The 15,908-nt window shown below is 37.6% G+C and overlaps 1 protein-coding gene across 3 annotated transcripts; it reads left to right on the top strand.

Moving 5' to 3' along the window:
• The first annotated feature begins 330 nt into the window (after nt 1-330).
• Nucleotides 331-15,619, top strand: LOC124885580. 3 transcript variants are annotated; one of them, XM_047393559.1, is made up of 3 exons: nt 379-571; nt 1,375-1,410; nt 13,458-14,004. In XM_047393559.1, the coding sequence occupies exons 1-3, from the start codon at nt 394-396 to the stop codon at nt 13,709-13,711; spliced, it is 468 nt and encodes a 155-aa protein (XP_047249515.1). In that variant the 5' UTR covers nt 379-393; the 3' UTR covers nt 13,712-14,004. The 3 variants fall into 3 exon arrangements, 2 of the variants coding, with proteins under 2 accessions (XP_047249516.1, XP_047249515.1); XM_047393560.1 differs by lacking the exon at nt 1,375-1,410 and having other exon boundaries at nt 331-571; XR_007042741.1 differs by lacking the exons at nt 1,375-1,410; nt 13,458-14,004 and adding an exon at nt 15,347-15,619 and having other exon boundaries at nt 344-571.
• Nucleotides 15,620-15,908: the final 289 nt, after the last annotated feature.

Genomic DNA, 15,908 nt, shown 5'->3' with positions numbered 1-15,908 from the left:
AAATCTCATTAATTAAAATATAATAAATATATCTAACTAAAATTATCAACTAAACAAATAAATTTTTTAATTAAATGATAAAATTACACATTGTAGAATTTTTAAGTATCAACTTGTGGTTGCCAACTAGTTTATGATAAACTTAAAGAAGCGCAACCACAAGGGTTAGTGTGGTGGTTCAGCAAGCAAGAGGTTGAGGTTCGATCCCACCTCTGATGAATGAAAAAAACTTTGTGACCAATTTTCTATAGCTTAGTGTGCCTACTACTCCGGTAGAAACGAAGAATTAATGTTACGCTGCCTACCTTGGAAACCAAAAAAAAAAAACGTAAAAAGAGTGCAAGTGTTAAGCGTGTACTAAATAGGCTATTTTGAACTTACTCTCATACATAAATGACCATTTTTGTCATGTTGTCCAAAAACAAGGGACTGTTATTAGAAAGGGAGCAATTGGAAGGAAATCAGAGAAAGATGGATCCTCCTCCTCACTCGCAAACACAGATATCGAATAACTGGCGTGGTGCCAAATTTATTTGGCGTGCTGTTCTCATCTTCAATCTCGGTCTAGGAGGTAAAACCCAAAACCTCACCGCTGCATTTGTAAAACCCAAAACCTCACCGCTGCATTTGTATTGTTTCTTGTTGGTTTTAGTGGGAGTAAGAATTTTTGCCCTGTTTTCCTAAGAGCTTAAATGCTTTTGGTCTGTTGATATGTCCTTAATCTGCTTGCTTACATGAAAATGAAAGAATTTGAGTTGAGTTTGGGCTGCATTTTGTTGTGCATGTCATTGATGTATTGGAGGATAAATAAATGCGGTATGGCATTATTTGATTTTTGTTAAGATCCTTGCCTTTGTGGATATCCAATGTTTTATGGCTTACGAGAGTGAAAGTTAACAGACGCCAAATGTTGCTTATTTCAGTTGATTCATTATCCTTCGATTGCAAATATAGATTCTGGCAGCATAGCCTGGATGTAGTAGTTCCTTCTCGATATCCATTCAGAAACATGCTACTTTAGTGTGTAGTAACTGTAATTTAGATCCTTACACAGAAAGAATATGCGCCATTTATCTGTTTGGGGATTTCAAGTTGAACTTCATCTTCTATCAGTCTTTTAGGCTAGAATATAAAAGGAAATTCACTTCACTTAAGTTCCCCTTTGTGCTTGTCTATATAAATGAGTACTTCAAGGAGCGTGTTGCAGATTAAGAGAATTGATGGCGTTCCTGTTCAACTTTGATCTTACTATGTTGGATTTTTTCTCCCTCTAAAACCTAGAGTTGGACCTGTGATTTGCTAGGCATATCGTCTTAAATTCTTTGAGTTTCTCTTTCTTGTCTATATATAACAGTTGTTTCATTGGATATGCAGTTCAATTATCAGAATTGGATAACCGTAGAGCTAGCGGTAGGTTTTGCTCCTATTATTATTGATGCAAATTAGGTCTTGGCTAATACTGTACTTAGCAAACATGCAACGTTTAATCGAGGTAGAGGAGGTGATGAACAGATTATTTATGTGGGAAAAGCATTTTGATTGACTCAACCTTTGTAGTACTTTCTTCAAATACTTTTTCTTTCTCACTGGAGTTTAACATTATAGTTTTAAATTTTACTCATAATGCATGGAGCCATCCTCTTGTTATAAAAGGTATGGAGCCATCTATCTAAAATGCTCCATATCAAGTACGTCATGGAGGGTGGCATGAACTTGCATTCCAATTCCTGGCGAGCATTTTACGTAAAATTGTCATTCTTGACATGTTCTAATTGAAATTCGGGTTGGGGGGGATTGAAATTTTTTTCGAGTATCGGCTTGGTCAGTTAGCTCTCCTGCAAGTTAGTATAAACAATAAGATAGAAAGAAACTGAATGTAGAAACTAAAATATAAGGAAGAACACAGAGTTTTATACTAGTTCTGATCACCAATGTGGTGCCTATTCCAGTCCTTGGGTTGCAAGGATTTCCTTTAGAGTTTGATGTAAAGTATGAGTTACAGATAATTAGACAAGTCCTGGATCTCAATCTGTAGTTGTCCCGATCTTATGACACAACCTTGAGTGGTATAACTAAAGGACTCACTCAATCTTTTTCTTTTTTCAACTGTTATAAACTAAGAGGATTACAAAGCTTTGTGAAGAGTAAAGATGAGACAGAGTGAGTTTATGTGAAGTTGCGTGATTATCCTTTTGTCTTCAATGCCCTTATATAGTCTTTATCTTCCGCTGCTTCCTTGCTCTAAAAAGAAAAACCCAAGGGATTTTCTTTCAATCATGGATTTGTATTGATTCCTTGATTGAGAATTCACATCATTGGCTCATCCATATCAGATATTTCCGTGCGTGTGATATGATCTTCCTTTCCTGAATAGTGGTTCACATCCATACACGTCCATATCAGATATGTCCGTGCAGAGGATATGATCTCTTTCCTTGCTTGGCCTTGCACGAGATCTTCCTTCCGTGATTGGTGCTCCATCAAAATCTTTGATTGCCCCTTATGAGGATCTTCCAATGAGTTCTTCCAAATATAGTTCCGAGGTCCCAATTTATTTGCCCATCTTTCAATTCTTTGCTTTGATCTTCTCCGAGGTGGGTCCTGCATATTTAATTTATTGGTTTGTCATTATTAAAATATATTAGGTTATTATAGGAGACTAACAATCTCTCCCTTTTTGATAATGACAAATAATAAACATCAGTTGACTTCCCTGTATATGTGGCTCCCCCGTGCTTGTAGCTGGCTCCTTGTGGCTAATAGCTAGCTCTCACTTTCTTGTGGCTCCCCCTTACTTTTAGCTCTTTCTTATTGATGTTGGCTATTTCTCCCCCTTTCGGCATAATGAAAAAAATGCAAGGAAAAACAAGCAAACCAAAACAGCAAGGCGGAATAAATAGACACATCACAGAGAAATAGGCAGATTTTGCAGAATTAAAAACAAGACAAAAAAACAGCAGTATAATGTCGGGGAGAGAGGTCGTTAGTATCCCAGTTACAAACCAATGAAAGAGAGGGGACATGCCTCCTTTGAATGAGCAAAGCTAAGAGTCAACATTTTTTAAGAAAATAGGTGACAGTATTGTGCATATTGTGACAAAAGCGTTCATAGAATCGTTCAACATTTTTGGAGAAGCTGGAGTAGGAGTTCTGGACAGATATGACAAGCTCATTTTGAGGGAGTTGGCTTCAGACTTGATGGAGTCGACTTGCTTGAATAACCCTGTTAAAGATTTTGACACCTTGTTGTTTGAGGCCATCGACTAAAATATGCATTTTGCCCACATCAATGCTTGTGTCCTTATCCAGCTGCAACAACTTGCTAGTTGACTCCTGAATATTCATTATCCCTTCCTCGATAGACTTCAGGTGTTCCTTAATCTCCTTTACTTCCTTCAACATTGAAAACACAAGGTTAGTAGCATTCTTACTTGCTTTAGCAAACTCCTTTTTGCACCACTCATTTTCCACTAAAACATATCCCATGCTGGTAAATGTTCTGGAGTCATTTGTGGCCAAAACTTCAACCACAGGAAAGCTGGAGAGATCAACAGAGTAGTGGAGCAGGATCCGAGTAATCAAAAGACCTTAGGGCAGGCTTGCTGTGGCATGAGTGTCAGTTGCACTCTCTAACATATACTCACGAAACCACATGGCTTTAATTTTGTATTTTTTATCATGCAATACAGAACAAAGACTCTCTGCAGGTGACATTACTTTGAGACCCCTTCTTGGGAATCAGTGTAGTGGTGATGATATGAGCCAAAATTTTGTGTTTGAAACACAAGGATAACGGTCCAAAGTTGACAGGTTCACTTTAGGATCTGAAACAACTTCTCTTGCTTCCTTAAAGCTAGCTTCAAAATTTTCAAGCCAAGTTTCATTCATAAAGGGAATTACCCTAGAGAACTTAGTATCAAACACGTTCTCAAACAGAAAATCATTCAAAATAATATGTGTCGAGCACAAGGTTTTTTAACTCAGCACTATCTTGGGAGAGGAAGAGGTTAGCATAAAACATTTTGACAGGGTCTTCAAAGACTTTGGATCCACTTAGATGGAAAACAAGAGATAAGTCCTGAGCTTTAAATAGGGGCTTACATTACAATGAGATTTCTTCAATTGAAGGAGATTCGCAATCCTTCCGGACACCACTTAGCGATTTTTGTAGGCGATAAACTTCTCCCATTGAGATGCGGTCCAGGACTTGTGCATGTCCTTCGGAGGAAGATTTTCTAGAGAATTGGGGCGAGATTTCTTACTGGGCAAATTGGGGCTAGAGACGAAGTGTTTTCTAGGAGTAGTCAATTGCAGGGATTGAGAGGAGGCTATTTCAGAAGAACCAGGAACAATGACTGGTTCTTGATTATTGGAGTGACAATCTGCGGGATTTTTCAAAATATTGGCCATGGATCTAGTTCGGCTCATTTGAAAGAGAATGGGGAAAACACCTTTTCAAGGGGGTATAAAAAGGGTGTGAAGGGAGATGAAACGGTGGGAAGTTGAAAGGTAAAAGTCGATTGAAAAGAAAGGACGTTTAAAAGGCAAGGACGTAGTCCTAGAGAAGAGAAAAAGTCAAGAAAATATTTTGGCAGAAATAGAAATGAATAGAAGCTGAAAATGGCACTACTTAAAGGACGAGGGGATAATGATTAAAAAGGATGTGTAAGTCAGAAAGGAAAAAATATTTGCACATAATTAAAACTATTTTTGCAAGAATGTCAAATATCATATTTGCACATAATTAAAAATATTTTGCAAGAAAATCAAATATCATTAATGCAAATAACACCAAGACTTTTTCTAAGGAAACAAAATCTTTCTTCTAGCAATGATTTTGTAAAAATGTCAGCAAGTTGATTTTTGAAGTCAACAAATTTTAATGCAAAATCACCATTCTCGACATGATCATGAATAAAATGATGCTTAATGTCTGTATGCGCCCTAGATTGATGCACGGTGTACTTAGATAGACTGATAGAACTAGCGTTGTCACACATAATTGGCATAAATTCGTAGGTTAAATCAAAATCAAGTAATTGATGCATTATGCATAATCAATGAGTACCATAGTTTCCAATGGTTATGTATTCAACTTCAGTAGTTGATAATGCGACTGAAGTTTGTTTCTTGCTATGTCATGAAATTAAGGCCTTCCCAAGAATTTGGTAGGTGCCGCTAGCAGGGGCGGATCTAGGGTGGTAGGTGGGGGTTCCCGAGAACATAGTAACTTTCGTGCAAATCTTTTAATTATATTGAGAAATCTAGTAAATATATAAGAATTTTAAGTTGGGAACCCATAAACGAAGTGTGTCATTGGTCTTGTGGTAAATAAAGAACTTGCTAAAGCTTTGTAGGCCTCTTAGTTGTGGGTTCTAACCCTATAAGCCTCTATATTTGATTTTTTATTTTGCCCAAGGAACCCACAAACTTTAAATCCTAGATCGGCTTCTTGCCGCTAGTACTTTTTCCGTCATTTTTCTCACCTGCAAAGTCAGCATCTAAATAACCAATTAAATCAAAGTTTGAGGAGTGGGGGTACCATAGTCCAATATCCTGAGTTCCAATAAGATCGAATAATTTGCTTTATTGCAATCAAATATGATTCTTTTAAGAGCCGACTGAAATCTTGCGCATTTGCATACACTGAACATGATGTCTGATCAACATGCGGTCAAGTAGAGTAGAGACCCAATCATTCCTCTGTAGGTTTTTTCATCCACATCTTTTCCTGTTGTGTTCCGAGTCCAGATTTGTTGAAAGACTCACAGGAGTTCCGAAAGCTTTCCCTTTTTCCATGTCAAACTTTTTGATGAGTTCCTTTATGTATTTATGTCATGACTCTATTTCTCAGGTCATGATGACACCTTCGATAACCCACCAGTAGGTAAGCCAACCCGTAGTCTGTAATTACTAGTAACGGATGACCAAGAGAAATGAAGGAAAAATGCGGAATAAATATAGTAAAAAGGCTAAAATATACAAGATAGTTCCAAAACCCGGTGGAATCAATACAAGAGCTTCTAATGTGATAAGATTACAAAATGAAGTACTAAATGCATATTCTGATACAATCCATCTCTGAATACAACATAGAGATTAGTCTAGCACATAGGAGGGAGAATAGCAATACTCCGAACGCGAGAAGCTCACCTTATGTCTCTGAACCATAGCTGCTCCGCACGACGCACACAACAACGACGAGAACCTGTACTATGATCTGCAGGTTACAGAAGTATAGTATGAGTACTATTATCCAAAGATAATGCAAATATGCATTACATGCAAACAGGAATGTAAACTATCTAGGTATCATAGTAAAGCTAAGGAGGCAATAAGATAAACTATCCTATTCCAGCCATAGTCAGGAACCTAAGCACTATACCATATATTGTTGGCTTATGTACAAATAAAGACCAGATGAAGGATATATAATAGTATATAAGGCCTAAGAATATGGATATAAAACATGAACACATGAAGGAAGGGAGGGATGTACGGTAATACCATAACTACATATATAAATGTATACATAAACATGGCTAACCCAAAGGTACAACCAAAAGTAGTCATACTAGCATCTTAAGACCTCCTAATCATAGTAGGAACTAGTACTAACATAATTAGGATCTCTAATCCATACATCTAAACATGAGATAATTATCTATAATAAAGCAACCATAAAGAAAAAAATCATAATCATATCTCAAATCTCAGTACCAGTCTAGTAATCAACCTGTCACAAACTAACCATAATAATAACACAATACAGTAACTAGCTAGCCCAGACAAACAATACCTAAATCGGGTTCCATAACCCAGAAGGTCCACACAACACACAACACACTATAAGCAATACTCATCACCTATACCTATGAAACATCCCATAAGGCTAATAGATATATATATGTATACTGGTGATACGCAATGCGCATGCAAGGATGAATGTAAAGTATAATCCATACTACTATAATCGAACCAAGTACCATAATGTAATCCAGTGTATACACTCCCTCCAGCTCGACGGCTCGCAAAGGTACGACCTACGGCGACCTCTCTTCTCCGACACGATGACTCACGGACGAAGGGGCCCCTAGGGGGTTCGAGAGTACCTGTATACACGAACCTAGTATCGATTCAGGATTTCAAATAACCATCATCATCATCATCAACTTTGTCTAGTACCGAAGATGTGTATATGTATATATAATAATGCACAGACCCAAGCCGTGGTTAAAAGAGTGTAAGTTCGTAAATCCATTGCCCCGGGGTAAACTTGGGGACTAAATCATTATAAAGTGTTGAAAAGGTCAGTCTCTCTCGATAGAAGTAAATAGTAGTAGTAAAATCGTGGATTGAAATCTATCTTGGTCTAATATTTAAAACATAACTTTTAGTCTCAAGGGCTTATAAATCATTCATTAAGATGGTACGATTTCTGTTACGAAGGAATCTATTTTGAAGGTGAAAAGTGGGAATAAATTCCTTTATAGGAGAACAGAAGTAAAAGCACGTTTTTAGTTGGAATCGTACCATTTACTATTGAATGAGCATGAATTGTACCGAATCTATGCATGCCTTCACCAATATTCAAATAATATGATTATAAGCATGTAAATGTGTATAAACTGCCGCCATGTTCTTTACAGGGGTAAATCACTTCCCGGAATTCAACTAATATCATAATCATGGCCTTGGGCCCAATAATAAATGACTGGCATAACCAAAACACGATTTGGGAAATCATCACCATCCACCACGTAAGGTAGCAAATCTTATAATAAAGGATCATTAGCCTCAACTATGCGTAACATGCTAGCAACCTAGAGTAATAGGATCCTAGAAACATAATAAGTATTTCACCTTAAGGGTTGATTCATCCTTCTATCCCCGAGCTCATAAATTAGTCTAAGTCACAGCGTTCTACCCATAATCACATCCTAACATCCCTATCTAACATGCAGCATATATATTACACTATCTCATGAAGAAGAGTAGACCGAAGCCTACCTCGATGTCGAACCACAATTGTTGAATCGCCCACAAATTGTTCGCTTTTAAACCATGATCTCGAAATGCTGTCATGCTATCAAAATAGTAATCTACACGTCATTAGGAATAAAATGAGACCCATACTGCTATATTCAAGACGGGTCTAAAAACGGACCCTGAAAGTGAGTTTGAAATTAAAAGGGATAAAGTCATAATTTTATTTTAGATATATATTTCCCATACTCATAGGAGTCTACAACTGAAAACTTATGCGAAAACGAGTGAAAAACGAGGTTCAAATAAAAGAAAAATCATTTTCAAGCTTTACCGGCAAAAACCTCCAAAACCCATTTTGAAATCAATTATTTGAAGTTGTTTTGAAGATGAAATCAAGGGGAAAATGATAATTACTCCCTCCGTTTGAAAAAGAATGACCTACTTTCCATTTTAGTTTGTTTAAAAAAGAATGACCCCTTTCTTTTTTTGACAATACTTTAATTTCGACTTTCCACATGGCATGTTTATGACCACAAGATTAAAGGGCATTTTGGTGCATTTGACATTACTTTAATTTAAGGCCACAAGATTCAAAAGTTTTCTTTATTTTCTTAAACTTTATGCCAAGTCAAAGTAGGTCATTCTTTTTTAAACGGAGGGAGTAGAAGATTAGAAAACTTAACCATGGAAGAAATCTCGAAAACTCCTTTGGAGTCGCTCAAATCCGAGCTCCCAAGCTCTAAAAATGGTAAAAATAACGTTTTGATTCTCAAGTTGGGTGGCAATCACGAAAAATAAAATAGTTCTTGGGAAATGGAGAAAATAGAGTTCTAAATTGGTAGACAATGATTATACGAGGAAAATGCATCGAAAATCGTCAAAATCGGAGCTTCCTAGCTTTCAAAATGTCAAAAATACGAAAAGGATTCAATATCAGTCTTAACCATCAACGATGGTTGCGAATGCGACATAAAGTTCGCTTTCGCAACCTGGTCAAATAGTCAAATAGTCGCAAACACAGTCAAAAGTTCGCTTTCGCGACCACACCAATACCAATAATTTCAAAAACTTGTTTTTGACCCTTGGAACACATTCGGAATCCTATGAACATGATCCAATAGTGCAAATTGATTGTAAAACACGTTCCGGATCCAATGGAATCATTGTAACTTTCATTCAAGATTGTTTCGACTAATTGTATGGCTTAAACCTATAGTTTCATTTTTCATATAATCCCCCAATAGCCCAAAATGAGTTTGAAAGCCTCGGGACTTGAACCAAGGGTCCTTTTAGCCTACAATCAATGTTTCAGAGCTCATGACGTCAGAATTCTCATCCGAGGTCATCTACTAGGAGTTTTTGCCCGAGATCAAATCCTAAACAACGACAACAACAATAACAAACCCAGTGTATTCCCACAAAGTGAGGTCTGAGGAGTGTAAAATGTACGCGGTCCATACCGCTACCTTCGAAGAAGTAGAGACGCTGTTTCCTATAGACCCCCGGCTCAAGATAGAGAATAGTACACAAGGTCATAGTGAAACATGAAACAGGATGGATTACATTACAGAAATAAGGAATAAGAGATGATAAAAATAGATATAAGAGAAATACGAAATAAGAGAAATATGAGCAATTCGAAATAAGAGATAACAAATCTGACACCCACCTAGAATTAACATACACTCACGGCCCAAAGACGCCAACAACACCCAATCCTTCCTGACTAAAGGCTCCTACTCAAGGTCACAGTCCTAGGGTTACTATTCCAGCTACACAAGCGCTTTCCTAACACCTTGCTACAACCCACACCTTTACACTAGCCTTCTACCCTTATTTGCGCCTTCCACATCTTCCTGTCTAGGGTCATGTCCTCAATAAGCTGTAGCTGCTCCATGTCATGCCTAATCACCTCCCTCCAGTATTTCTTCGGCCTACCCCTACTCCTCCTGAAGCCATCCAAAGCTAGTCTCTTACACCTACGAACTGGGGCATCCATGCCCCTCCTCATTACATGCCCAAACCATCTCAGCTTTCCTTTTCGCATCTTGTCCTCCACTGAAGCCACTCCCACCTTCTCCCGGAGTCTCATTCCTAACTCTATCCCCTCTAGTAAGTCCACACATCCAGCACAACATTCTCATTGCCGCCACCTTCACTCTTTGAATATGGGAGCTCTTGACTGGCCAACACTCTGCTCCATACAGCATGGCCGGGCTTCATGTTTATGAGCAAGAAATATTTTCCAAGTAAATCTAGAGAGTCATCAATGATAACAAACACATCTTTTTCCACCAATGCTAGCTGTTTTGGTGGGGCCAAATAGATTTATATGGATCGTTTGAAGGGGTTTGGTGGTGCTGACAATGTCTTTGACTTTAAAAAATGTCCGAGTCTGTTTACCAAGATGACAAGCATCACAGATGTGATTCTTCTCGAACTTTAGCTTTGGCAGGCCGTTCACAGTTCAAGTCTAGTCAATGGCACGTATGCTGCCATGTCCAAGTTTTCCATGCCACAATCAAGGATCACTGGTTTGAGTAGTGAGACATGTCAGGGTAGCAAAATCAGTATTATTTAAAACATAAGTGTTATCAATGTGGTCACCAGTAAGAGTGATTCTCTTTGTTTCATACTTGATGGAGCAATTTTAAGCATTGAAAGATGCGCCAAATCCTGCACCGCAGAGTTGACTGATGCTCAATAAGTTGTGTCTAAGCCCATCAGCAAGGTAAACTTCAATTAGCTCGTAGGAAGAGCTAATTTTTACAGAGCCAACTTTTATGACTTTTTCTTTGGAGTTATCTCCAAATCTAACAGATCCACCATCAATTTTCTTTAAGGTGCTGAAGTTTTCTTTCTTTCCGGTCATAATTCTGGATCATTCGCTGTCTATTACCCACATTCCTTTTTGTAGTTTTTGCGTACATATTTCTGCTTAAAAAAAGAATTAATTTCGTTTAGGTACCCAAGTGGTTTTGGGTCCTTGAGGGTTAGATGTGCTTTCTTTAGGTCTCCAAATCCACATTCCTCTAGATCGTTGCATGCAGTTATGTGATTTGTGCCCCCTTTTCCACAGGTATAACAGATAGGTTCATGATAAGAGAAAAAGGATTTGACAGAGGTAAAAGAGTCGGAGGAAGAAATAGATTTAGCGTTTAAAATATTTGACTTGATAAAATTGTGACTTGGTGATTTTGTAATGTTGTTTAACTGCGTTTTACTATCATCAAGTTCATCTTGAAGCAAGTTGATTTCTATTTGGCTTGCTTCAAGTTGAATCTGCTAGTTTTCTTTCTTCCTCAATTTTCTTTTTTAACCGAGTTTGTCAATTTTTCCTTTTTTGAGCAATTTTGTTCTATTCATCAATGATCTTCTGAAACTCATCAATGATCATATCAAGATTTAATTGAAGAATGTTGCAATTTTGACAGTTAAAGGTCTTACCACAGTGGGTTCACCTATCGCATAAAACACATATTTGTGGTTTCTGTGTCGTCTTCAGTTTCATCTTCATCTCCTTAGGCATCGAAGTTTCTGTTTTCTTAGATGGTCTTCTCCTTAATTCCGGATAATTTTGTTTGATGTGGCCCGGTTTGTCGCAATGATAACATCGATCATCATTTCTTGTGAATTTGCTGTTTTTGAAGGTTTGTTGAGGTCTCTGCTATCTTTGCCTTAGAATTTGCCTGACTCCACTAAGGGCCATTGTTTTGTTGTTCTCTTTGTCTATGTTTTCGTCTTCTCCCAGACTAACAACATTAAAGGCTATAGGTTTTTTTTCTCCTTCTTGCTATACCTCTTTATATGATTTGTTCATAAGTAAGAAGATTATCTTACAACTCATCATATGTCACGTTATGGAGATCTTCATCCTCTAGAATACCTTCCTTGGTTTCCCATGCTTTTGGAAGACTCCTCACTAGTTTCATGACTTGAAGACTGTTTGAGTAGATCATCCCTAGAGACTTAGTTCATAGACAATTTCGCTGACACGTGCGAACATTGACTCCAGTCCCTGATTTTCCTCCATTTTGAAAAGCTCGTACTCATTGACTAGAGCAGTGATCCTGACTTCCTTTACTTTGATAGTACCTTCATAAGTTACTTCAAGTTTGTCCCACATTTCTTTGGCCATTTCATAGGTCTATATCTTGTCGTATTCTACTCGACTAACTGCACAATAAAGCAAACTTATATCTCTAGCATTAGTTTCGATTACCTCTTGTTGTTCCTCGGTGATTTCAAAGTTTTCAAAATCGTCCATGCTGCTAGATTCCTCTTCCTTTTGTTTTTCCTTCAGTCCGTGTATGGGTTTCGGTCCTTTCTTAATGACTTCTCAAGCCTGTAAGTCTGTTGACTGTATGAAGATTCTGAATCTGTTCTTCCAGTGCGAGTAGTATTGTTAGGACGGTCCTGTTGAGAAATGCCCTATCTTGAAGAAGTGCTCCTGAAATCTGATAGTTAACCATTTGATCTTTACTCACGTGCAGTTGGGCAACTCTTTATGTTGAGACTTGCTCTAATACCAATGAAATTCGGGGGCGGGGGGTGAATTGAATTTTTTTTTGAGTCGACTGTTCAGCTTGGTCAGTTAACTCTCCTGCAAGTTAATATACACAATAAGATAGAAATAAACTGAATACTAAAATTGAAATGTAACGAAGAACACAGTTTTATACTGGTTCGGATCGCCAGTGTGGTGCCTATTCTAGTCCCCTTGGGTTGCAAGGGTTTTCTTTAGAGCTTGATGTAAAGTATGAGTGACAACGTAATTGGATAATTCCTAGAACTCAATCTGTAGTTGTCCCGATCTTGTGACACAACCTCGACTGATATAGCTAAAGGACTAGCTCAATCTTTTTCTTTTTTGTAAGTATTGTAAACTGAGAGGATTACAAAGCTTTGTGAAGACTAAAGATGGGATAGTTTCCTGTGAAGTTACGTGATTATCCTTCTGTCTTCAATGCCCTTATATAGCCGTCATCTTTCGCTGCTTCCTTGCTCTAAATAGCAAAACCCAAGGGATTTCTTTCAATCAAGGATTTGTATTGATTCCTTGATTGGGAATTCACATCATTGGCACGTCCATATCAAATATGTCTGTGCGTGTGATATAATCTTCCTTTCTGGTTCACATCTATACATGTCCATATTGGATGTGTCCCTGTGGAGGATATGATCTCTTTCCTTGCTTGGCCTTGGGCGAGATCTTCCTTCCGTGATTGGTGCTCCATCATCCGCTGTCAGAATCTTTGATTGCCCCTTATCGGGATCTTCCAGTGAGTTCTTCCAAATATAGTTCCGAGGTCCCAATTTATTTGCTCATCTTTTGATTCTTTACTTTGATCTCTTCTTATTAGTTTATTATTATTAAATCATATCAGGTTATTATAGGAGGCTAACACCAATGGCGGCTCAGATTCTGTGACTTCCTAATAAATTGACAAACATTTCTACTTTTGCAGCTTACCTATTTGCAAGGCCTGCTAAGAAGGATAAAAAGGCTACCACTAGACAACCCATTACTCCAGCTGAGACTACTATTCCCACTCCACTCGCTCCCCACAATTTTGAACCCATCTTTTCTCCTATTCCAGAGCCTGTGAAGGTAGCAGAGTCCCTTTATGTAGAGCGGCAACACAGTTTTTTCGGATCGATGCTAAAAGATAAAGAGGAAGGTCAAACTTCAAAACTGAGAAGAGAAGAAGATAATCAATGAAGAAAAGCTCTACTGAAGCAGTTCGTAAGCAGATTCCATCCCAAAGATCTGATGTAATGTAGATGTTTCGTAATTCAAAAATTTCGTAGGCTGAGCTTAGTTACTGAACCGTCATTTACGACGTGGCATTTTTTTTTGCCACCTTCAATCTAATTGATACTGCTGCTTTTTGAGTAGGCAGTATGGATAATAGATGATTCGGTACAGCAGAATGTTTTATTGCCAGTGGAGGAAACTAATGGAGCTAATCGAGTTCCATGACTGTTTCATTTATCTAAATGAACTTTTTCCCACTGCACTTCATAAGAGGGTCATTTCTGTTGGCTATTTCACGAGTCAACAAAATGCTCTAATTGTTTATTCTTGATAGTTAATAGGAGTATTTATAGAATCTGAACTTTTTTCTTGACCTATTGGTTATCAAACAACAGTTGCACACCAAATATGCACTTTCCATGTCAAATTTTGTCTTCAACCAGGAAGAAACAAACCCACAAACCCAACTTCCTTCAAACCCTACCATCCAGAAAAAAGTAGAAAGACAACCAACCATAGCATTTAAAAAGATTCATCAATGCAGACGCTCAAATTTGGACAAAGTATGCACTCATATATAATCTCTAGTTGCCACTGGCCAATCTAGTATTCCAAGCACCTTTATACAGATTCAGATTTCTCAAATTCTCACTCCCTTTTTCAGAACCTCATAGGCTAATCACTTAAAAGCGTTTCACACTTTCGGAGTATTGCAATTTTGGCAGTTTGAACGCTAACCTTTTTCTTCTCTTATTTTTGTTTAATGATTTGTTACCTAGGTCTTGCTTTTGTTGCATAATCCTTTAAAAACACCCCTGTGACACTCTTGCCCATTTTTTAGAAAGGGTTGTCTCAACTTTAAAGTCCCCAAGCCCCACTGCCTGCCTGTATGAGAGCAAGAAGTCCCCAAGCCCCACTGCCTGTATGAGAGCAAGAAGTATTAGCATATGAAAGTTTCGATTCATAAGTTCTTGCATGCCTGTGTGGATGTTGGAACTAGGTTTTCGATAATAATTTACTGTTTTGCCATTTCCGTGATAAAGGTGGATCCAGGATTTGAACATTATGGGTTTGAGTTCAGAATTCTGCCGTGAACCATATGATTTACTGTATTCAAAGTCTACTATTTCTACTAGTTTGGTTAATTTTTATTAACGCACATAGGTTCTGGAGCCAAAGCTATAGGGTTTGGATGAACTGATAACTATTGCACTACATCCCCTTTGTTCTTGGATTTGTGTACAGAATGTTTTGCCGCCTTACATCATTATGTACTGTGCAAAAGCTGTATGTGGATGCATCGTAATGTTTGCTGTTGATAGTTTGGTCAGCCACCTTGATATTTGTTGACATTATTTCTTATCTGGTGTAGTAGGAGTAAGAAGTTTAGCACAGTTATATAAGAGCTATAGTGCGCTGTCCTTTGGTACCTGCCCAATCTGTTATTTTTTATGAGAACGAAAGAAATTCAATAGGTTTTTCTCCGTATCATTGCGAAGGTGCATTTTATAGTTCATATCATGCATCGGAGGATGCATAAATGTAGTAGTTTATTTGAGTGATTGATTCTTGACAAGGCCCATGTTTTGTTGATTTCAGATGATTCATGATCCTTTTTCTACTCGTTTGGACAGAGTAGTTTGGACACTAGTTGGTTCTTGCTATCCATTCAGAAACATGCAAGTCTAGTATAATTATGTTTAGATTTTCTTGATTACAGATGGAATTTGGGCCTTCAGTTTAGGGGATTTCAAGTTCAACATCACCTTCTTGAAAATATAAGCCTCCACTTTCTGCTTGTCATCATAAAATATTCGTGAATCTTCAAGATGAATATTACAAATTCATAAAACTGGTGGTATTTCTGTTGTATTATAATCTAGATAGGAATTACCCGTGATTTGCTAGACATATTATCATGATCCAAAATAGAGTATGTGATGGGACCAGTCACACCCTCCGATACAAGTCTATCCCAATTCAAACTCAACAATCAAAGTAATTCAGAAGCGAAGGAGGAAGAATAGAATAATTCCAAAATAATTAAAAATGAAATAGTAATTCAACGAAACATCTCACATCTGTTTGTCACTAGTATAAGTCTCTAATACAGAATGATATCAATACTCTAAAGTATGTTAAATGTGGATAAAATATTAGA

This window comes from Capsicum annuum, chromosome 7 (assembly GCF_002878395.1).
Source record: "Capsicum annuum cultivar UCD-10X-F1 chromosome 7, UCD10Xv1.1, whole genome shotgun sequence".
Lineage (NCBI taxonomy): Eukaryota > Viridiplantae > Streptophyta > Magnoliopsida > Solanales > Solanaceae > Capsicum > Capsicum annuum.
The sequence above is the reverse complement of the archived record's forward strand: the minus strand, read 5'-3'. Positions and strand labels throughout refer to the sequence as shown.

Coding starts and splice junctions, on each gene's coding strand:
- LOC124885580 (XM_047393559.1), top strand. CDS start 394: ATGACCATTTTTGTCATGTTGTCCAAAAACAAGGGACTGTTATTAGAA. Junction 572..1,374: donor CTTCAATCTCGGTCTAGGAG/GTAAAACCCAAA, acceptor TTGGATATGCAG/TTCAATTATCAGAATTGGAT. Junction 1,411..13,457: donor GGATAACCGTAGAGCTAGCG/GTAGGTTTTGCT, acceptor CTACTTTTGCAG/CTTACCTATTTGCAAGGCCT.